The following is a 22,352-nucleotide window of genomic DNA, read 5'->3' as shown; positions in this document are numbered from 1 at the left end:
ATGATGATCAAAAGTCAGAAAATGCTGTAAATCTTCAAGGTAGAATTGTCGATCATATTTATTGTATCTGGGAAACTTCCCAGAACTCAATATAATCATACCATGTCAAGCTTCCTAGATGTAAAATGATTAGATTAAGAAATAAGAGTGCATGATTGAATTAAGAGTAAACGCACAAAGGTGGCAAAAGTGGATAACTTTAGCTTTTCAAGGATAGTGACCAGGTTTTTAGTTCATAGATATATGCAGTATGATGTATGACCACAGCTCGTGAAGAGGAAATGCTTGAATATTCTTGCATATGTACTAACTAGTTCCATAACCTCAGGTTCACCTTTAAAAATTTCTTTATGCAGGCTCACCTTTCTCTCAAAAGCCAAGACCAACTGATAACAACACACAACCAAGCACTCACTCAGTATATGTAACTATTCTACATGAAAAGACAAAGTTCTATAGGCCAGTCTTGTCTCTTGAGGGGTCAATGATCCCAATAGGCAATGGGCATTATCATCAATTCAATAGGCACCATACTCTCTTCCCATACATATAAATTATAACCAATAAATGAACAATGACTCCCTATATGCTTCTTGGAGCAACCAACAAGATTGAAAGGGAAAAAGAAAAAAAGAACAGATACAGATAACTTGAATCACAAATATGATACCATTATGCAAATAAGCAATTAAAATAGAAAGTCTCACACGCCTGGTAACATAAATTGAATACAGAAGTAAAACTGTTCTGAAATAGGGGTAAAAAAACATGATACAAGGAACTGAGATAGAAAGTTGCACTTGGTAGACATCTCCATAGGGGCCAAACATATTGTTCTTTATTTTTCATATAGGTGGGTAAAAAATCCCAGCCCCACAAATATATTGTTTCTTCCTAACATAGAAATCATATATGTATACTAGCACAAATCGGTCAGTAGCAAATTGAAACTGATGAACACCCACTATTTCAGTCACCCCCTCCCATATAAACCTAAACTTCATCACTCAAAATATTTAACAGACTAGTCGAAGAAACAGACCTTATTCTAATCAAATTACCATCCCACTAAAACCAGTTATCATTTACCAAGAGAAAAATACAGTTCTATAGACCAGTCTTGTATCTCGAGGGGTGAATGATCCCAAATTGGCAATACGCAATGCCGGAAGTTGCCATTTGTCACCTTACTCTTTTCCTTTGTGTATAAACCATAACCAATACAAACAATAGTAGACTCACTAATCACTAGCATAAAAATAAAAAATCAAAATGGTGAAATCCTATTCAAACTGTCACGAATAGAAAGCATCTTGAAAACCACCAAAACGTTATAGAAGTTGTATACCTCCTCGTCTACTCATATTTGGAGCTAAGTAATAGATTCAAGGTATGTATAATCACCTCCTCGACTCCTCAAAGAACTTTTTCCATCCCTCAACTAAGTCAAACCAAAATCTACCTACCACTGGATTCCTTTTTTAATTGAAACTTTCAAACCACAATTCCAAACATGAGAATACAGCAGCCTCAAAAACAATTGAAAAAGGGCAAATGACGAATACAAACAAATGGCATGGCTTCATTCCAAGCATGAACACATCGTCCCGCTTCAACACCTAGCTGTCATTTAATTATGAGGTTCACATACTTCTAGTTAACATATGAACTGAGTTTCTAAAGCTGAAACCATGTGAACTGAGTTTCTAAGACAGGTACACAAATAATGGGGATGGCTGCAGACTTGCATTATTTAACGTAGGAAGATTTTCAATCAGAACGTTAACTAATGTGATATCATGACATACACACATGGCAAACAAGAAATAGAAAAGTATCTTCCCCACCGTTTTTTAAGAAACCCAGAAAGCTTCAACTGTCAAAGCTTCACATCCCAATAGCCATTATTCATAGTTAAGTAAACCAAATCAAACCCACCTGATAATTCAGGTAGAATCAACAATAAGAATAACAGAGTTCATCCACCAAAATTAAATTTCTCCTCATTCCAATCTCTATCTTAAGCAGGACAATTATACTTCACAAAAATTAAAACTTTCAGCTTTGTATCCCAAATTAAGCAAGACACGAGCTTCAATCTATCTTAAAAGCACAAACCAAACTCACAGAAGAATACTAATTACATGGGTACGAATAAAAAAAAGACTGAATTTGAAAGAGTAAGGTAAAGAGAGCAAGATTGAACCTTTTAGTGACAGCAGAGAGAGAAGGAGGAGAAGTTTGATGATCGAGGATCGAATTATCCAATGTTAAGATGTACAAGAATTCTCCTACATAACAATTCAATGAAATCTGATCAATTTCTCGAAATAAAAAGTAAAGAGAAGCAGTCAAGCAAACTTTAGGTTCTGGAAATCTGACTGAGTGAAGCTCACATACCTTACTCCTTTTTGTGCAGCTATGGAGGAATCAGAGGAATTGGGTTCCGTTTGATAGATTATCTTCAGAGAAGAAGCATAACCCAGAAGACCCAAATTGTAGCGAGAATCCACGAATTGAAGAAGAGGAAGGAGGAGATGTGGAATAATAATGATAATGACGGCAAAGAGATGGAACCCACGAATTGAAGGAGGAGAGGCCGGCGAGAATCCACGAATTGAAGAAGAGGAAGGAGGAGATGTGGAATGATAATGATAATGACGGCAAAGAGATGGAGAAAAGATAGGGTTCTGTTGTTTCGATGTAATTATCAGAAAAGGAGTAGGACAGAATTGGCAGGAAGTCTAAATTTCATTAAACTCTGCACTGTTGCTCCTCCGTGTTTTCCCAAAGCAGCTTCTCAAAGCTACAAATTGTGGCTTCCCAAATTCGGCTTTACAGAGAAGCCATTTCAACCAAAAGCAGCTTTCAGATATTTTACCAAACACCATGCTCTTGGTCCAAAAGTAGAAGCAGCCCCAGAAGCACCCTAGGAAGCAATGCCAAACTAAGCCCAAATCATACATATATAATTAACTACATACTCACAAAAAAATATGACATTAGCTTACAACTTGCTTACATTTGCTAAATCACCAAAATTGATTCTTTAAAGTTTCATGACTATACCATGTCTTTTTTTTTTTTGAATCCCCACCCCACTCCCACCCTTGATGGGCCTTGAACTCCTGACCTCTCAGATGAGAAACTAAAGCCTTACCATCCCACCAAACACACACACCCTGACTATACCATGTCTATATTTACTGGCCACATGCGCCATCATACTTGGTTAATTGGCACACAAGCATGCAATTATTTGAACTTCTGTTGTCAAAATTGTCACATAATTTTGAGGTGCCATTGAAACCTCATCCTTATTACCATGCATTTTTGGGTGTGTGTATATATATATATATATGTATGTATGTATGTATGTATATATATAGATTTTATCTAGAGCGGAGCTCCGTTTTGAAATTAACGTGTGAAGTTCGAGTTTTGTGTCACTTTTCTGTAGCATATCCACATCTCAACCATTCAGTTTTTAGGTACTATTGTATATATCATCTCTGTAAATTTTCAGCCAAAATGATGATCGTTAAGGCTTTGATAACTACCTTAAAGGTAGTACGGTTCAGGTTGACAGATTCAGTCCGTCCATTAGTTTAAGCGAGTTAGATACCTTAATGATCATCAATTTGACTGAAAATTTGTAGAGATGATCTATACACTAGTACCTAAAAACTGAACGGTCGAGATGTGGATATGGGACCGAAAAGTGACCCAAAACTCGAACTTCACACCTTAATTTCAAAGCGGAGCTCCGCTTTGGATAAAATATATATATATATATATATATATATATATATATATACAAAAATGTTCTGAAGAGGACGTCCGCACTTTAGCAACAGTACGGACGTCGCCGCTGCAGCTCGGCTCAGGGTTCGACGGAGCGGCGGGGCTTGGCCGACTGACAGCAAGGACCAGACGGAGCGATCTGCAGTTAGTGGAGTCGCCGACGACGGGGTTGCAGCTCGCTGCAGAAAACCTGCAGTTGCAAGTCGGGTTGCTGCCCAGAACCTGCAACCCCGACCTCCTCCGACCTCGAACGCTACCTAGAACCGTCTGGGATGCCTCCGGCCTCCCTCCTGCAAGCCCCGCGCCACCGTCGCCGCCTGGAACGCCTCAGCTGAAGTGCGGACGTCCTCTTCAGAACCGGACTCTATATATATATATATTTTTTTTTCTTTTTTCTTTTTGAATAAAGGGTTGGTGCAGCTGTCCTCAATCCTTGATTAATGAAACTGCGGAATACAAGGGGTGGACATTGAGCCTAAATCCCTTATTACAATAAGCAACTAGAGTATGTCCCGAGATAATATTAGGAATCTCTACAAAATACATGTATTGTAACAAGCACCAACTAGCAAAGAGTGCTCTACTGGCTACTCTATTTGCTTTAACATGGCAGTGACATAACTGAAAGATATCTCGATCGAAGGGTGTGGCTGACTGGTGGATGTGGGTTGGGATAGGAGAGGGGAGGGGAGGGGATTTTGCAGGTTCAAAGCGGCGTCAGATGGTTATCAGCTATCGGGGGCAGGATCCAAAGATGTTATAAAACCATCAAAATATATCTTGGATACATGAATACGTCATCATCAATCACTTCGCGCGTTTGCAAACAACAACATGGTTCATTCTTTTAGTGATATATATACCAATATCTTTGATGTGAAAAAGAAGAAAAGTAATTAGTAATTACCATATAGATATGTCTCCGAATTAATTAGCAATTAATTCCACAATAAATCAAAAAATTATAGTAAAAGAATGTATTAAATAAAAAGTTATGCTACATAGCTGACCTGATTTTTTTTTTTTTGAAAAGTTTTTCTTGTTTATTTATTTAATGAAGAGGGACATAGATGGAAGTTTGATAAAAAAATGAGACAAAAAAATATAAAATATGTGCATTGTGTAATTGAGGGGATGTATTTAAAATTTCTCTAGGATATTTCATGATTAAAGAAATTTTAAATACTTTGAGTTGTGTATTTACTAAAATATAAAAATGAGAAATTGAATAGGTGGTATATTGAGTAGAGTGTATTTAAAACTTCTCACCTTCCACCCATTATTCTTTATGATAGTAAGATTTGAACATATCACCTCTACGTTCTTAGTTAGGCTAACTGACTATGCACCATAGCTCATCGGGGCAGTCCGTATCAAACTTGAAACCTCTATTGATATGTGGATAGAAAAAAAAAAAAAAAATAGGGAATACCAAAACCAAATGCTACTAAATTTCGAATGGATGCTTTGTCATTTTGGGTCGAACAAAAAAATTTGGGTCATGGGTTTGCCCGATCAAACCAATTCATAATTCTCTAACATGCTCAGATGCTCTCATCTATTCCGGGTCATCGGGTCAACCCATGACCCGCCCACACCAAACAACAACCTTTTTCTTCTAGTCTCACACCATTCCTGAGTTCAGAGTCAGTCGGAAAACCCCATTAAACCCTAGTCCTACAATGACGCTCCACTCCATAGTAATCCAGAAGCTTCTGAGCACCAACGCTCATTTGGGCCGCCGCGTCGCGGCCCACCACTTCAAGCAGTTCACCTTCGGCCACCGCAACGGCATGGCCGTCATCGACTCCGACCGGACCCTCATCTGCCTCCGCAACGCCGCCCAATTCATCGCCGCCATGGCCGAGAACAAGGCCCGCTTCATGTTCGTCAACACCAACTCCCTCTGGGACGAAATCGTCGAACAAATGACCAAGAAGATCGGCTGCTACTCTCCCTCCATGAACACTCTCTGGCGCACCGGCGGCTTCCTCACCAATAGTCACAGCCCTAAGAAGTTCAGGTCTCGCCGGAAGAAGATCGTCTTCGGACCGACTCAGCCGCCGGACTGCCTCGTGGTTTTCGACTCCGAGAGGAAGTCGTCGGTGATTCTAGAGGCGCATAGGTTGCAGATTCCGATTGTCTCGCTTGTGGACTCGGACATGCCTATTGAGTACTACAACAAGATCACGTATCCGATTCCGTGTAATTCGTCGGTGCAATTTGTGTACCTGTTCTGCAATTTGATCACCAAGACGTTCTTGCTTCAGCAGAAGAAGAGCGGCGCCGTTTCGGCCGAAATTGAGACTAGGTGTGTAGGTGTTTTTGGTGCGCACCAGGTGTTTGATGTTTTGATTGAGTGAGATTGATGTGTGTGTTTGTTGCAGTGAGCGAGTGGGGGTTATAGAGGAGGCTAAGAGCGCAAAGAAGGATGAGTTGCTTGTGGTTCCTTACGAATTCTTGCACATTTCTACTGGTAATAGTAATTTAGTAATGTTTTTGTTGTTGCCTTAATTCAATCAATGTAGAAGTAATCACATTTTGAAGGAAACTTGTTTTGGTGGTTTTGTGTGAGAGTTCAGATGTTGAGAAAATTGAGGAGATGCTGGACAAGCTTGTTGTGATCAAGTTCAATGGAGGTTTGGGTACAAGTATGGGATTCGGTGGCCCCAAGTATGAACTTGATACTCAATTACCAGCTGTTATTACATAGTGCATTCATGGCTTAGATTGATTCATTTTGTGTAGTACAAGTAGTTTCTTGTGTTTTGATTCCTTTGCTTTGGTTTGCATCATATTTACTGTATTTCTATGTATGTATAATGCAGGTCAGCAATGGAAATTTTTGATGGGTTGACATCTCTTGACTTAATTGTTAATCAAATTGAGGTTAGTGCTTACTTTTTACCTCCCTCTCTGTATTGTTTTTTGTAGTTTGTATCATTCTATGTGAGATTCTAATTTACTATTACTATTTCTTGCAGTCTCTCAATTCTAAGTATCACTGCAGTGTTCCTTTGGTCCTTGTGAACACAGATAGTACACATGAAGATACGCTGAAGGTGAATTGATTCCCATTTTTCTATCAAGTACGTACGTTTGAATATTATCCTTTTCCACTCATAGCTACTTGCATATTCTAGGTTTTGGAGAAATATTCCAATTCGGACATTGATATTCAGTCTATTAAACAGGTTTGCAATCCGTGCACAGGTTTGCTTATGTTTTGTTATTGAAAGCTTGGATTAGGACTTACTTGTGAATATATGTTCTCATTTTTATAGACCCAACATCCACAGCTCAAGTCACAGGGAGGACAGAGTGGTGAGGATGAACTGTATGTCATCATTCCTATCGGTATTTCTTGCATTAGTGAACTTTTAACTTATGAACGGGGAACCTTTGTGATATTGAAAGCAGACATGAAACATATTACAATTTGTCAAGTACTGTTACTAGTCTCTAGTGCTTTGCAGTGTCTAGTCCTGGTATGAGGATATAATATTTTTCTTTCCTTCTGCTTTCTTGCCATCTTCGTCCTGACTGCTATATAAACATCCAGCAAGATGGTCAACCATTTTTTCTTTTTGTTTTATATGGAGTTTGAAAATTGTAAAATAGCTACCAGAACCTAGTTTTAAAGTTTAAAGTCTAACTTCGTAGTAGTTCTGGTCCTTCAAGAGGGGTTAGGATCTATTCATTGAAAGATTCATGACCTTTGCGTGCTTTAGGCTGCTCTTAATTAGGGTTTAGTGGGAATTTTGGGTTCCGAGGAACCTAAATGACCTGGAAGTTGAGGAGCCCTCGGCATTGTTATCTTAATTGAGTGTAGTGTTGGTCTCATCAGATAAAAGAAGGTAGTTTTTAAGTCTACGGGAATTTTTCTAGTAAATCGTGTTCAAATTTGATGGACAACCCCTCTTACACAGTTTTTTCCCTATTCTGTAAACTGAACGCCAAACTACCTCCTAAGGTGTGGATGTTAGCACGGGAATATTAATACCCTTGGTATTGTGCAGACGAAAAGCCCTTTCCTTTGCCTTTCTCCTGACTGTCTGATGTGCAAAACTGGACCTCATAGTGGGAATCACCCAATTTGACATTGTCCAATTGCTTTAGCGCTTTTGGCATATGTTGTTTCAGAGGCCTTTTTCGAGTCGAGTATTTTGAGCAAAAAAACACAAATTTTTTGGTGAGAAAGTTTTGGGAAGATGATCTACAATGGCTATCTTTTGGGTTATTGAATGGAAAGAAACAGAAAGATTGTTGAAAATGTCAGGGAGGAGGAGCTCAATATTTTGTGGGACAGAGTTCGATGCTGGGTGTCCTTATCAGCATCAGTTTATTTGGATTCCAGGGACTGGTCTTTTTCTACCATTGTCTCAAATTGGAGCGTTGTAGTTTAGTGTATTTATTTTGGTTTGATCGTTGTTGGCTTTTCTCTGCTGTTCTCTTGGTTCAGTGGAATTCTTATCCACTGTTGTGTACATCCTCTTGCTTATTTATAAATTTCAGTTTCCTCTAAATTTAGAAATACTTAGCTTTCTCTATGTTTGAGCTAAAATGCTGCATCCTACACTGGGTTTTCCAAGGCTGAAATTTTAAAGGGAGTAAATTTGATTTCTATTGATTGGAAGATAATTGAAATGTTTTCCAGAAATGCTACATGTAAACACCATTCAGAGCATCTCGCTTGTTGGTTCTGCACAATCACAGATGCACTTCCTTTTTTAATTATTTAACTCTCTTCATCAGTTAACACAAGTTTTATGCATATGTGAAGGTATCCCTCTGGCCACGGAGCAGTATTGCTTTCGCTTGTGAAAAATGGAACCCTTGATGCCCTATTATCAAAGGTATATATCTTAATGCACCTCTGAGCATTGCATATTTGTTTCTTGTTTTTTGTTTGTTTGTTTGTTTTTTTTTTTTTTAATCGTTGTAAACTTGACTGAACTTCATTAGCTATCCTTTTCAGGGGAAGGAGTATGTCCTTGTGGTTGACTCAGATAATGTGGCTGCTAAAATTGACCCAAGTATCCTTGCCATAGTTTTCTTTGATTTTCTCTGATGATCAGTTCAATTATTGCTTTGATGTTTGATAGCGCCCAGTTCCTCTATCTTTGTGCACCTTAAGTGGATGTTCAGAAATTTTAGACCATCTGGTTGAAAATAAGATAGACTACTGTATGGAGGTAAACAAGATGATCTTTATATCATACCTCTCTCTCTCTCTCTCTCTAAATATATATATATATATATATATATCATCATTTGTTTTCTAGTCTGTAAATATTGTAAGTATTTCTTTTTCCCTCCTTCAGGTCACACCTACCTCCTCATATGATTCAGATTTGATTGGTTCACGCCTACAGAAGTTTGAGGTATGAAGTATTATTATATATGGCTCTGTATTACCGTAGATCTCCTTTCTGCCCAGTCCTTTCGATAGGTGGCTGGATTGTCAACAGTAGTATTCTTGTAACCAGCTAAGTCTTTTGGTTTATTTTCATATAGATTTAGCTTAGATGATACTGTTTGCAAATGTTATAGACTGAACATGGCATTATTCAAATATCCGTATTTTCACTGGTCCTATTAAATTCTGAGACTGTGAGTAGGTTGGAAGAGATCGGATCAACTTTATTTGTAAGCTTTGAAATGAAGTGTTATGCTTCTCTTTTATCTATCCCATGTTTGGAAGTTGTGCCATATTAGTCAACTTGGGTTCAAGATTAAGCAATGACAACCATTATAATGCAACTGCATATTATATGCAAAGGATTGAGCCTATGACAAAGCCTTTAGACTGACTGATGAGATTGAAGCAAAGTAACTGCTTAACTGTTTGAGTTGAAAATAACTGTTAGGAATCTTCCATTTGTGTATGATTATCCTCTGTCCGGTAGAGCTTGGAAATAATTTTGCAACATAATGTGGCCAACAAGAGCTTCAACTATGTATAGGTGCTGAACAAAATGTGTCTAGACCAAACAATTGTTGTCAATAATCTAAATACGTTCAGAACTGAAATGCTCTATTTAGTCATTAGTAATTACGTAATATCATATTACATAGTCATATATGTACATTTTCCTGTTCTCTATGAGTTAAAACAATAGTTGATTAACATTATTTGCCATACTATGATGCAGCTTGCAGAAATAGCCCAGAATTCCGTCAAAGATGTAAGTTACAGTTTGTTTCTTTCATTTGCTTCCACTTGTTTTGGTTCATTTTTGTTCATATCTCGCCTTTGTTATACACCATACTGATAATTATCCATGGTATATTTTAATGATTCACTTGAATGTGCTTTTATATTTCTCATTAACTGATTCCTCTCTTTCCTTGATGTCATGTTTGCTGATACATTCAAGTAGACGGGGAAATTCAAACTTGTCGATATTGGCAGCTTGTAAGTGAAAGATTGACTGTTGTACAAAGCTTCTCAATCACAATAGTATGTATAACTTAACCTTTGTGCTACACTAAACAGGTGGTTGAATGTTAGAGCCATTAAAAGGCTTTTGGATACAGATGAACTAAAGATTGAAGATTTCTCTGTTTCGAAGGTACCAGACTATATCAACTTTACAGAACTGCTTATGAATGACAGGTAATTAATGAAAGTACTGTTTTCTTTACAGGAAACAGAGTCTGATCAAGTTCTTCTGCAAGAAACAGCAGTTGGTTCAGCAATACGGGTATTTTATCACATCATAATAAATACTTCTCATGCCTTTGTCACTAACTATTGTTGCAAGGTTTTCATATTATATTTCTCCATGGCTGTACCAGTTCTTCAATAATGCTGTTGGTGTCAACGTTCCTAATTCTCAATTTCTTTCAATGAAAAAAACATCAGATCTACTTCTGCTAAAGGTATTTATCTACCCTTTAATTTTTGTTTTGACTTTGAAAAATTGATGCCCTTGAACCTTGATTTGATTGCTACTGTTTGATCTCATTAATGTATTTCCACAGTCAAATCTCTATATGTATGATGAAGGGGTTGTAGTTCGGAATATAGCTAGAACCAACCCGGCAAATCCTGTGATCGAATTAGGGCCGGAATTTGAAAAGGTAGAGATTTCTTTGATTACATTTGCCATCATTTTATATGTTGGAATTTGTATTCTTTATACTTTTGTTTGTTTTATCTACTTCCAGGTAAGTGGCCTTCTAAGTCGCTTTAAGTCCATGCCCGACATTATTGACCTGGACAGCTTGAAGGTCACTGGTGATGTTTGGTTTGGAGCTGGTATAACTCTCAAGGTATTGTTAATCTCTCCCAATTGACTCATTGTGTTCCCAACTTATGCTTCAACCTTTTTTTTCTTTTTTCTTTGTCCGCACTGTCATATTCCGGATGTTATTTCTGAGCATTGCTGAGTTTAATTTTTTGCCCCTTTGATCTTATGATATGTCACCAAAGTTCCCTTAATTGGCAAACATATTGCTTCTTCTGGTTCATGATTTTGAACCAAAGAAGGAATTGAGGAATAACACGTGGGGCATGCTTCTTTTTTTGTTTTTGTTTTTGTTTTGAGTGTTCATGCGCTCACTTTAAATATGTTCATGATAACCACATTATTAGTGCAGAGTGCAGTGTAAACACATGCATGCATCCATGTATTTCAGTCATTCATTGGTTGCTACATACAATATGATATGCTGGAGCAAGACATTGCCATCAACTTTCCTTTTGGTTTTCTTTTCGTTTCTTCAACATTTATTTATTTATTTTCATTTGATTGATTTTCTTCTTTAGGGGAGAGTAACAATTCATGCAGAACCTGGGATGAAATTGGAAATTCCCGATGGAGTAGTAATAGAGAATGAGGTAAGAGCCACCCATACTGATTTGCTTTCTTTGTTTATATGGATGATTGTACTTATCAGCCTAAATGTTCTGTGCGCTTTGTTTCCCAGGATATTAAGGATCCTTCAGATTTTTGACCATGATATTAAGTAGCTTGGAGAAAGTTACACAAAATCACTGGAGAACTAACCAGTGTAGCATCTTCCTCTAGAGCCATTGTAGTAGCTATAGGGCTTTGACACAGCTACAGCTGCCATTAACAGTTTTCCATTTACGGTGCATTTTTTGCGTTGCGAGAGAGGGAGGGAGAGATGGAGAGGAGCTGCTTGGAGACCCTATTTTTATACAGAGGATCAGTGGCTCAAGACCAAATAAGCATGTTGTGTTTTGTTCTTTGACGATCAATCTAAGTACCAATTGATTCTTTGGTTGTAATTTAATTTTGATCATGATGTGCCACAAAGAGCATGGCCTCAGTTATGAAAACACTATGGGGAATTCACTTGCTTTGCTGGGTCGATATATGAATTTTTCCTTTAGCCACCACACCAAAATTGTAATCCATATTTTTGGCAGTTGAATGAAGAGCAGCCTTCACTTCAAGATTTTCAGAATTATTTCAAATGTTTTTTTCTGTTTTGTTTTTTCAATAATAATAAAATGGTTCACGGCAACAATAGGCTTTGATTGCTAGGAGCTCGGTATCATAAACACTGATTTGGAGGAGGTGGTCTTGATCAACATTCAGGTATGTGAACAGAAAATTGGTTCTCTTTCGTTTGGTCTAAAATAATTTGAGTTGATGGAAATAGTACCCACAACTATTTCCATGTTGCATCAAGTCAAATCCGAGTGCTAGCTAGCTGATTAAATAATCTGAGTCGGTCTTTACAATGTCCGGAAAGAGCGTCATGTATTTGAATATGTGAATTTTGGAAGAACATAGGTGGAATATTAGAAGCTGGAATCAAATTGTTCCGGAAGAACTATTATCAGTTTCTTTCTTAGCACTGAAATGATGGACCATACATTGTATCCCGTTGTTCATGGCGTAGGCACGCACACAGTAGCTTAATGAGATTTGAGTTTATGGAAATAGTTGCAATTAAACTTGTTTTGCTACTTCTCTTTTACATATTAACAGAGATTGCCTGCAAAAGTGGTGCTCAGCTGATAGGTTGCCTAGAAATGGAAAGAGAAGTTCTTATTGACTTCAAGAATGGTCTCAAAGATCCTGAAAACCGGCTGTCTTCATTGGAAGGAAGCAACTGCTGCCGATGGTGGGGGATAAGTTGTGATAATACAACTGGAGCTGTTATCGCAGCTGATCTCCATAACCCACACCCACTTCATCCATTTGAAGATTCTGCTTCCTCTGGCAGGTACGGATTTTGGAACTTACTGGTGAAATTAGACCTTCACTGGAACTGCTCAAGACTTGAGCTTCAATACATTCAATGGCATTTCAATTCCCGATTAATTTGGATCCTTGAAGAATTTTCACTATCTGAATCTATCGAATGCTGAATTCAGTGGTACAATTCCACAAAGTCTAGGAATATGTCAATATGAATGGAGTTGACCCTTCAACAGTAGATTCAAACTGGATTGAGAGGCTCAATAAACTATCATCCTTCAATGAATTGCATCTATCTGACAGTCAGTTATCTGGTTTTATTCCATCTTTCACTATGGTCAATTTTACTACTTGCTGTAATAGAGCTTGATTGTAACAGCTTCCATTCAGAAATACATAATTGGCTTGTCAACACCAGCAATGTTGTTACAGTCAGTATTAGCCAGTGGGGTTTGTATAAAAGAATTTTACTTGGTTTTGGAGAACTACCAGGTTTGAAGTTCTTAAATCTTTCTCAGAATGATAGCCTCACAGGAAGTTGCTCTCAACTTTTCGGACAGAGATGGCCAAAGTTAGAAGTCGACATTGATCTAGCTTGAAATAAACTACATGGTAATTAAACTTCCTGTTTCCAGTGGGAACGTCAAAACTCTCACTTATTTTGATCTGTTTGCCAATAATGTTGAGGGTGGGATTCCAGGTTCCATACTTTGCAATCTGAATTGAACTGGTTTCGCCTATCCGGTACCTTACAGGAACTTTACCGGAAGTTCCGCTGACAGAGAATTGCACTTCTACGAGTCCACTGAGCGCCTAAACTGCAGTCCTTGCAGTTCGCAAATCGCAACCAATCAGTTGGTTGGCAAATTGCGACAATGGTTAAGTCAGCTTGACAATCTTGGTAAACTAAATCTGTCCGGTAACTCGTTTATCGTCCCATCCCCACCTCATCAGGATCATTATCAAATATATACGAGCTGAGTCTTGGATATAAGAAACTAAATAGGATTTTCCCAGGTAGTTTAGGGAAACTCTCTGAGTTAGATAATAAAGCCTCCGTGACTTTTTGTTCTCGTACTGGTCTGATTACGGTGTCTAATGAGAGGTTCCATACATAAAGTTGAGATATAAGGAGACAAACAAAAACCTCTATTGAGAGAAAAATAACCTTTAGAAAAACCATCAACAATAATAAAAAAAAGTAGTAGACATAATGCATTCCATAACTCAATCCACCCAAAGTTGGGAGAAGTAGGATATTGATTGTTTGACCAAGTAAATAAATTTCCTGTGAAATGAAATCAAACGCGTTTAGGGTGCGTTTGGATGAGAAAATTATAAAATCTGTAGGAATTTATAAATGATGGAATCTTTAACTCCATCAATCAAAATTCTATCAATTACAATTTCTATTGTTTGGTTTTATCTATTTAGGATTTGAAATGTATAATAAATTAAGAAAGTTTAAAACAAATAAAAAAATAAATAGAAAAAAGTCTTGTTTTGGAAATAAAAATTGAATACTGCAAATGAATTCGTAAATGACACCTATTTTGGTGGAACAATCCCGTTCACCTGGTCAGCTACTAACCAGGGATGATTTGCTCACTTACCGTCCGATTGAAATCGGACGGTTGATAGATCTCATCCCCCCAAATTCAGATACTTGTCAACGGTAAGTGAGCAAATCATCCTTGATCAGTAGCTGACCAGGTGAACTGGTGTATTTGGCGGACAATCCCGTTCACCTGGTCAGCTACTGACCAGGGATGATTTGCTCTCTTACGGTCCGATTGAAAGACGGTTGACAGATCTCATCCCCCAAATAATGAATTCTTTCTTCTTTTTTTTCCATAGAGAAATTTAAAATTTTCAATCTAATAATGCCAAACGAGAGAATTGGTTATTAGGAATTATGAAATCCTCACTTTCAATTAAATTCCATCATTTTTTGTCTCATCCAAACACACTCTTAGTTCAGATAATAAGTTCAATCAGAACTAAAACAAAGGAACCAAAACAATTGGAATACCAATCATGAAATTATGGTGAGCAAGAAAGAAAGGAGGCTCAATTGTTGTAAAAAGAAACACTCATTAGCAAGTTGATCAGGATTATATTTATACTATTATGAATCAACATAAATATAGAATCAATAGTCCTTGACTTATTCGTTCAGCAGCCCCACCAATAGAGATAGAATCTTACCTGAGAGCAAAGAACCTGAATATGAGACACAAAATTGAAATACAACGCCAGTATCTTCATTCGATTCATTGTCAGATTCTGATACCAAATAGAATTGTTAAAATATTTAACCATAGTAAACACTCTGATAAAATGAGATCCTTGAATTCCTAAAATTCAAATTTATGAAACACTCTAGTCTGAAAGTAAGCTAGATGGTGGGGAAAGTCTATTTCTTATAACATCATCCTTCATTATCAAGGAGATAGTCCGCAACTGCTTCTACTGAACCAACATCTTTAGAGGCATCGGCTATATGAGCTGCTATTGCAGCTTTGTATAGTGCCATATTGAATTTCTGCAATAAGATCAGAGCCCTTTCTCTTTTCTTGGCAGCTACTGTCACACATCTTTCAGCCGTTTCTTTCACCTTAATTATTTCTACGTACATATATAAACAAATCGTTCAATTATTTCTACATATTCACAACTCTAAGAAGTAACCAGATTGCAATACCAACTTTGTTAATAATTGGAAACATAATTCATACAAGTATTGACTCCGAGTCACGGGGTTACTACAAACACGGAGGCCCAAAACAAACCAAGCTTCCGAATGTTTTAGAGGGAATTTCTAATCAAATAATTTTGTATTTATGTAAATCTAAAGATGTGCACAAAGGATGATGGAAAGGGCATTCTCAACATCGGTGCAGGTCACGTTCTCACTGTTTCATGCACTCCTCATGTTAGGTTAGATTAATCAAGTATTACTAATCTTGAAATATGATCACATTTCCAATAGAGAATAGGTTTGAATATATACTGTCAACATAAAATCTTATCATCAGGCCTGAAAATTTTTGACAGGTACTCCTCCGCCATCATGTACTGGCCACTGGTAACATAATCCTCAAACAATATCAGGTTGAAGAAGATTGGAGAATCTTTATCCGACGTTGAAAGACATGCATAAACTAAAATTATTAAACAGCCTCCTTACAAAATTCTAATTATGATCAACGAAAAATGAAAGAAACCAAGAAAATAATACTCACTTATTGAGGAATTTGAACTCTTCATCTCATTGGCTCAACAACCTAACGAACAGACCAATCAATACTTTAGAGGCATTGGCTATATGAGCTGCTATTGTAGCTTTGTACAGTGCCATATTGAATTTTTGCAATAAGATCAGAGCCCTTTCTCTTTTCTTGGCAGCCACTGTCACACATCTTTCTGCCATTTCTTTCCCTTAATTATTTCTACGTAAATATATAAACAAATCATTCCATTATTTCTACATATTCACAACTCTAAGAAGAAACCAGATTGCAATACTAACTTTGTTAATAATTGGGAACACGAATTCATACAAGTACTGACTTCGAGTCATAGGGTTACTACAAACATAGAGGCCCTTCCGAATGTTTTAGAGGTCATTTCTTATCAAAGAATTTTGTATTTACGTAAATCTAAAGATGACTTTATAAATGTTGCTAAACAAGAAAAAGAAAACGGTGTGTTGCCTACAAGAGATTCAAGGGAAGGCAAGTTAATAGAGTTTATTGAACATCACATGAGTCCACAAAGCTAAGCCTTCCCAAACTTAAAGCAAAAACGAGAGGAGACAATGAACAACAAAGCTTCAGGTGAGCATATTAGCATAATTTTAACTTTCAGCATATATGATTAATAGATGCTAAATTATTTTGAAGGCGAAAAGGAATTTAAAGCATGCACCATACAGACAATGTCATGCAACAACTGACGGATATTTACCACATCATTGCACCCCTGAGATTGAGATTTTATTGCATCAACCAAGGAGAGTAAGGGAATGTGTACGTTGAATGCTGGAAAGCTGCAATTCACCAAGTATCCGGTCCCTTTGATCGTCAATTGCACCAAGGATGATGGAAAGGGCATTCTCAACATCGGTGTAGGTCATGTTCGCACTGTTTCATACACTCCTCATGTTAGCTTAGATTAATCAAGTACTGCTAATCTTGAAATATCATCACATTTCAAGCAGAGAGTAGGTTTGAACATATACTGTGAGGAGAAAATCTTATCACTAGGCCTGAAATTTTTTGACTGGTACTCCTTTGCCATCATCCACTGGCCACTGGTAACATAATCCTCAAATAATATCAGGTTGAAGAAGATGGGAGAATCTTTATCCATCCTTGAATTGAAACACATGCATAAACCAAAATTATCAAACACCTACTCACAAAATTCTAATTATGATCAAAGAGAAAGGAAAGAATCCAAGAAAATAATACTTATTCAGAAATGTGACTTGTCGTTTCCTTGGCCCAACAAGCTAACCAAGTGATGAATCAACACTTTAGAGGCATCAGCTATATGAACTGCTATTGTCGCTTTGTACAGTGCCATATATTGGATTTCTACAATAAGATATGAGCCCTTTCTCTTTTTTTTGCAGCTGCTGGAGAAAAAAAAAAAGGATTGAACTTAAAATCTTTTTTGGAGATATCCATTTCCCTGGAGAGATGGATAAGGTGGCGTTCGGTAACGTTTTCAAGTCATCTTTGAAAATGGCTTGAAAATGCGTTCGTTGGTCTGTTTTCAAAAATACAGAAAATAATTTTTGAAAATAATTTTTTATTTTACTCGTCAAAACAAGAAAACGACAAATAGACGTTTTCACCTTTTCATTCTCATATTTTAGAAAACACAGAGATATATTTTTCAAAACAAAGAAAAAAAAGAACGTGCTCTTTTCTTCCATATTCTCAGGTCTCTCTCTCATCTCTAGTCGCCATCTTCTCTCGTTTCTGAAAATTGTTTTCGGAATAAGCTATCAGACACATTTTCGGATCTCAAAAATCCAATCTTGTTTTCTCTTTTTTATTTTCAAAATTGGTTTTTGAAAAATCATTTTTAAAAACGTTACCAGACAAGCCCTAAGATATTCCGACACAATGGTGTCTTGCTTTGTTCAATATAAGCATAAACGGATGTTTGAAAGAATAAAAATCTTTCTATTTATAACTTCTAACTCTTTAAATTTTTTTTTTTTAAGTCCGACCATGAGGTCTACTATATCTTTTGTTTCATTTCTTCTGGAACAATCACAAACACTTTTTTTTATTATGGATCTACTACCAAAAATTCAATGCCTAATCTTAGCATTCAATGTTTATTCCTAAATAATCTCATTTTTCAATTATTCAATCATTTCATTTTGCTAGTTCAATGTTAGTTAGATTAGTCAACATTTATATGCTTCGATGCAACAACAAGATGTTATTTGTAATAAGTAGTTTTATTGGTTGGTTAATTGGTCACATTTTATTCATAAAATGGGTTGGATTGGTATTAGGCTTCACACATCTCTCAGCCTTTTCTTTTGCCTCAATTATTTCTACGTACATGGGGTAGTATTGCTATCAAGCTTGACATCAGCAAGGCTTTTGACACATTAGATTGGGGTTTTTTGTGACGTCCCGAACCCGAATTCACCGGTTTACTAGTCATTTGGACGGTAAACAACTTTTACTTTCACTTTTACTGTCGTTTCAATGCTTTTAGGGGGCCCTAAAAGTTGACTTTTTGTTCGGGTCAAAATTTGAGAAAATTTCCTTCATGAAAATTGTAGAGGACGTTAAACCGAGCGCGTGTATATGTGGTACGTAAAAATCGGAGTTCGTATGCAAAAGTTATAAGCGAAATGGTAAAGTTACTGTTTATGGTAAGTTTCTATAAATAGGACGAGTTACTGTGGTAAGTTTCCATTTTCGGAAACTTACCGAGCCCTCTCCTTTCTCTCTCCCCGACTCTCTCTTCCTCTCCGACCTCGTCACCTTCTTCCGGCCATAACTCCTCCATCCGGCGACGGATTTTGACGTGTAAGATGTCGTTGGAAAGCTCTCTTCCTTCTCTTGATTTCTGAGTTCGTTTCGTAGCTTAATATGAACTGTGGAAGGTGCAGTAACGAGAAGAAGATGACGGTCACTGTAGCATTTTTGAGGCAGCGTCGATATTTTCCGATTCCGGCAGTCTCCGGCCACCAAATTGGCGTCGAAGGTTCGGTTTTCGACATAGATCATTTCCCCTAAGGTCTTTCATTTCAATTTGCAGTGTAGAGGTCGAATTAACAATTTCAATTTCTAGGGTTCTTGGAGTTTTCGGGAAAAATTTCACGTGCCTAATTGGAGCTCTTCCAGGTAAAATTGGAACTTGTTGTAGTTGAGAAAGAGGTTGGGTTTGTTGAGTAGATGGTGCTGCCAAATTTTGGTGGCCATCTGAGGTGGTTGCCGCCGGCGCGTGGGGCCCACGCGCTGCCACTGTTGGTGGCGCGTGGAGGCGTGTTGGGCTGTGTTTTAATTCCAGTTTTTAGCCCATTAAATCCTATAAATATTGTAGAGCTTGTATATGAAATTTGGTGAATTTTGGAGAAGCTTGGATTTAATTATGAATTTTTGAAGTTTAGGGTTTCGATTATCGAATTACGAGAATCCGGCCGTCGGATATCTCTCGGTTCTGCCTTGGAACCTTTAAATTAACGAAATGGTATTAGTGGTATAATTTGGGTTGCATCCGAGGAGAAGTGGAGATGTAATTATGAGGATTTGATTTTGAGAATCGTATTTAATTGTTGAATAGTTATTCACGGAAAATAATTGTATACAGGGTGACGTACCGAGCTATTGCTCGACGAAGGAACTCGTATGCATGGTCGCCTAAACAGTATTGTGAGTGGACATTTGTTTTTAAATTAATTCCGCATGCAGTATTATTATTATTTTCTTCCAATTGAGATTTAATTATGTTTTGAATATTTGAGATTTAGTTTATCGAGATTTATTTATGGATTACGAGATTAGTATTGAAATTCCTTCCCGAGGGCTTTTAGTAGATTTTTGAGATAGTCATTCATGAGTTATTGAGTTAGGAAATGATTTTCGGGAAGTGACTGATTCGGAAAAATATTATGAGAATTATTGTTTTCGAATATCAGTTTTTATGAAGATATACGAGTGCGAGGGATTTAGCAAATATTTGAGCATGATTGATTTATCGAGATTTATTGGGTTTTGAATTCCGCACTTATCAGACTTGGGTTAGATGGAACTTTCTTTCCGAAAGCAATTATTGAATTATAGAGTATGTGATTATGCTTTCGAGGATTTATTGAGATATCGAGGATTGAGTTAGTGAGTTATTACTGAGTTATGCTTTCGGTGAATTATTATTGATTTATTGAGGTAATATCGAGTTTCTTTCCGAAAGCAAGTGATTGAAAGAGGTTATGTTCAGTTCTTGAGGAGGCTATTCAGTTTATTAAGGAGGCCAGTTTTGGCGCATGCGTATCTTACCTAGTTGGCAGTCCCTTCTAGGTAATAGTCTGGTTGGCAGTCCCTTCCAGACTACAGCTCGGTTGGCAGTCCCATCCAATGCGTCACCTGGTTGGCAGTCCCTTCCAGATGACATGAGGTAGCTAGTCGGCAGTCCCGTCTACTACCTGTGGTTAGTCGGCAGTCCCGTCTACTACATGTGGCTAGTTGGCAGTCCCATCTATCCACCGCCTCCTATCCCGGTTGGCAGTCCCTTCCGATGCGTCATCTGGGTGGCAGTCCCTCCTAGATGGCATGAGATGACTAGACAGCAGTCCTTTCTAGTCATCAAACGAGCCTCATGAAAATGATGTTTTTATAAGGATTGAGGATGAGATTTTAAGAGGTTTCAAGATGTTCTTGTTACGTGATTGAGATTTCAGTAAAGAGGATGATTAAGAGTGTTTTCAAGATTGTTACTGCATGCGAGGTTTTAGAGAATAACTTGGGAAAGCATTAAGTTTTACTTATTCATTTGAAATTACTTATTTTTCGTCCACTCACTCTAACGGATTTTAAATGTTTTCCCCTGGGCCCTTCGGTTTTAAATGCCCAGTTTGTAGGCCAGTTTAGCTTGAGGTCGAGCGTACTTGGGGTTGAGGCATAGCTGTCATAGTTTCTGCATTATAAAAGCATCGGTCATTTATCTTGCTTTCTATTCTCTTGTTCGCCTGTATATTAGATTGCTCTGATAACCTATGAGATTAATATTCTTAAGTTTCAGAATTGTTTGGTGATATGAGAGATGTTGTGATATAGGGAGCAGGGTGGCTCCAGGAGAATAAGGATGGATGATTTAGAAGTGTAATTGTTTTTCTACAGGTTTTGGGTTGTCCATTTTTAGGGGAAGTTCTGTCAAATTTTTGGTAGAATTTCTTCTAAGGTGGGCCCCGCAGGGCCTCTTCGAATTTCAGGGTGAAATCCGGGGCGGGTCCTGTCATTTTTTTACTGCGAGTTCTTCAAGCTTTTGGTTTTGCTCCGATCTTTATTACATGGATTCATAATATTCTTCAGTCTGCTTGGTTGTCAGTTCTAATAAATGGTACCTCATGTGGTTTCTTCCAATGCTCAAGGGGAGTTAGACAAGGGGATCCACTTTCACCGCTTCTATTTTGTCTAGCAGAGGAGGTTTTAAGTCGAGGTTTATCTACGTTGGTCTCAAAGGGTAAAATTTCCCCCATTGCTGCTCCAAGAAAGGTAAATCCTCCTTCTCATGTTCTTTTTGCTGATGATGTAATGGTATTTATGCAAACAACCCCCGTGGTCTTCGTGCTATTATGAAATTCTTGGATGAATATGCAATTAATTCTGGTCAGGTGGTGAACAAGAATAAATCATCAGTATTTTTGGGCAAATATGCCCAGCGGCAGAAAGTTTTCATCCAACATGTTTTGGGTATTAGGGAAGGTTCATTTCCCTTCACTTATCTCGGTGTCCCTATCTTTAAAGGGTGTCCGAAACCTTCCTACTTTAGAACCATTGCAGACAAAGTAAGATGTAAGCTCTCCACTTGGAAGGGTAAGCAACTCTCACAGGTTGCCAGACTTCAATTAATCTTTTCTGTTATTCACAGTCAGCTCTTACATAGCTTCCAAGTATATGCTTGGCCTCGGTCTCCTCTTTTGAAGGTGCAGCAATGGACACGAAATTTTTTTTGGGCTGGTGATCCTCTAAAGAAAGGCTTAGCACTTATTGCTTGGGATACAGTCTATCTTCCGCTTGAGCAAGGAGTTTTGGGTTTAAAGAATTTATTTCATTTCAACCGTGCGTTGCTTCTAAAGATTTGTTGGAGCACAGTCAATAGCTCTTCACC

The 22,352-nt window shown here is 37.6% G+C and overlaps 1 protein-coding gene across 3 annotated transcripts; it reads left to right on the top strand.

Moving 5' to 3' along the window:
* The first annotated feature begins 5,326 nt into the window (after positions 1-5,326).
* On the top strand, positions 5,327-12,240 carry LOC112195268 (UTP--glucose-1-phosphate uridylyltransferase). 3 transcript variants are annotated; one of them, XM_024335645.2, is made up of 20 exons: positions 5,328-6,115; positions 6,192-6,280; positions 6,387-6,477; positions 6,633-6,693; positions 6,789-6,866; positions 6,948-6,998; positions 7,089-7,141; positions 8,588-8,660; positions 8,783-8,840; positions 8,953-8,999; positions 9,129-9,188; positions 9,960-9,992; positions 10,188-10,222; positions 10,304-10,379; positions 10,455-10,511; positions 10,606-10,689; positions 10,792-10,890; positions 10,978-11,082; positions 11,579-11,650; positions 11,740-12,240. In XM_024335645.2, exons 1-20 carry the CDS (start codon positions 5,487-5,489, stop codon positions 11,764-11,766), a joined length of 1,878 nt encoding a protein of 625 aa, XP_024191413.1. In that variant the 5' UTR covers positions 5,328-5,486; the 3' UTR covers positions 11,767-12,240. The 3 variants fall into 3 exon arrangements, 2 of the variants coding, with proteins under 2 accessions (XP_024191422.1, XP_024191413.1); XM_024335654.2 differs by lacking the exons at positions 10,455-10,511; positions 10,606-10,689; positions 10,792-10,890; ... (1 more) ...; positions 11,579-11,650; positions 11,740-12,240 and having other exon boundaries at positions 5,327-6,115; positions 10,185-10,222; positions 10,304-10,369; XR_002934441.2 differs by lacking the exons at positions 9,960-9,992; positions 10,188-10,222; positions 10,304-10,379; ... (4 more) ...; positions 11,579-11,650; positions 11,740-12,240 and having other exon boundaries at positions 5,327-6,115; positions 8,770-8,840.
* Positions 12,241-22,352: the final 10,112 nt, after the last annotated feature.

The sequence above is a fragment of the Rosa chinensis genome, chromosome 1 (assembly GCF_002994745.2).
Source record: "Rosa chinensis cultivar Old Blush chromosome 1, RchiOBHm-V2, whole genome shotgun sequence".
NCBI classification, from domain to species: domain Eukaryota; kingdom Viridiplantae; phylum Streptophyta; class Magnoliopsida; order Rosales; family Rosaceae; genus Rosa; species Rosa chinensis.
Note: the sequence above shows the minus strand (reverse complement) of the source record. Positions and strands in the feature narration are given on the sequence as shown.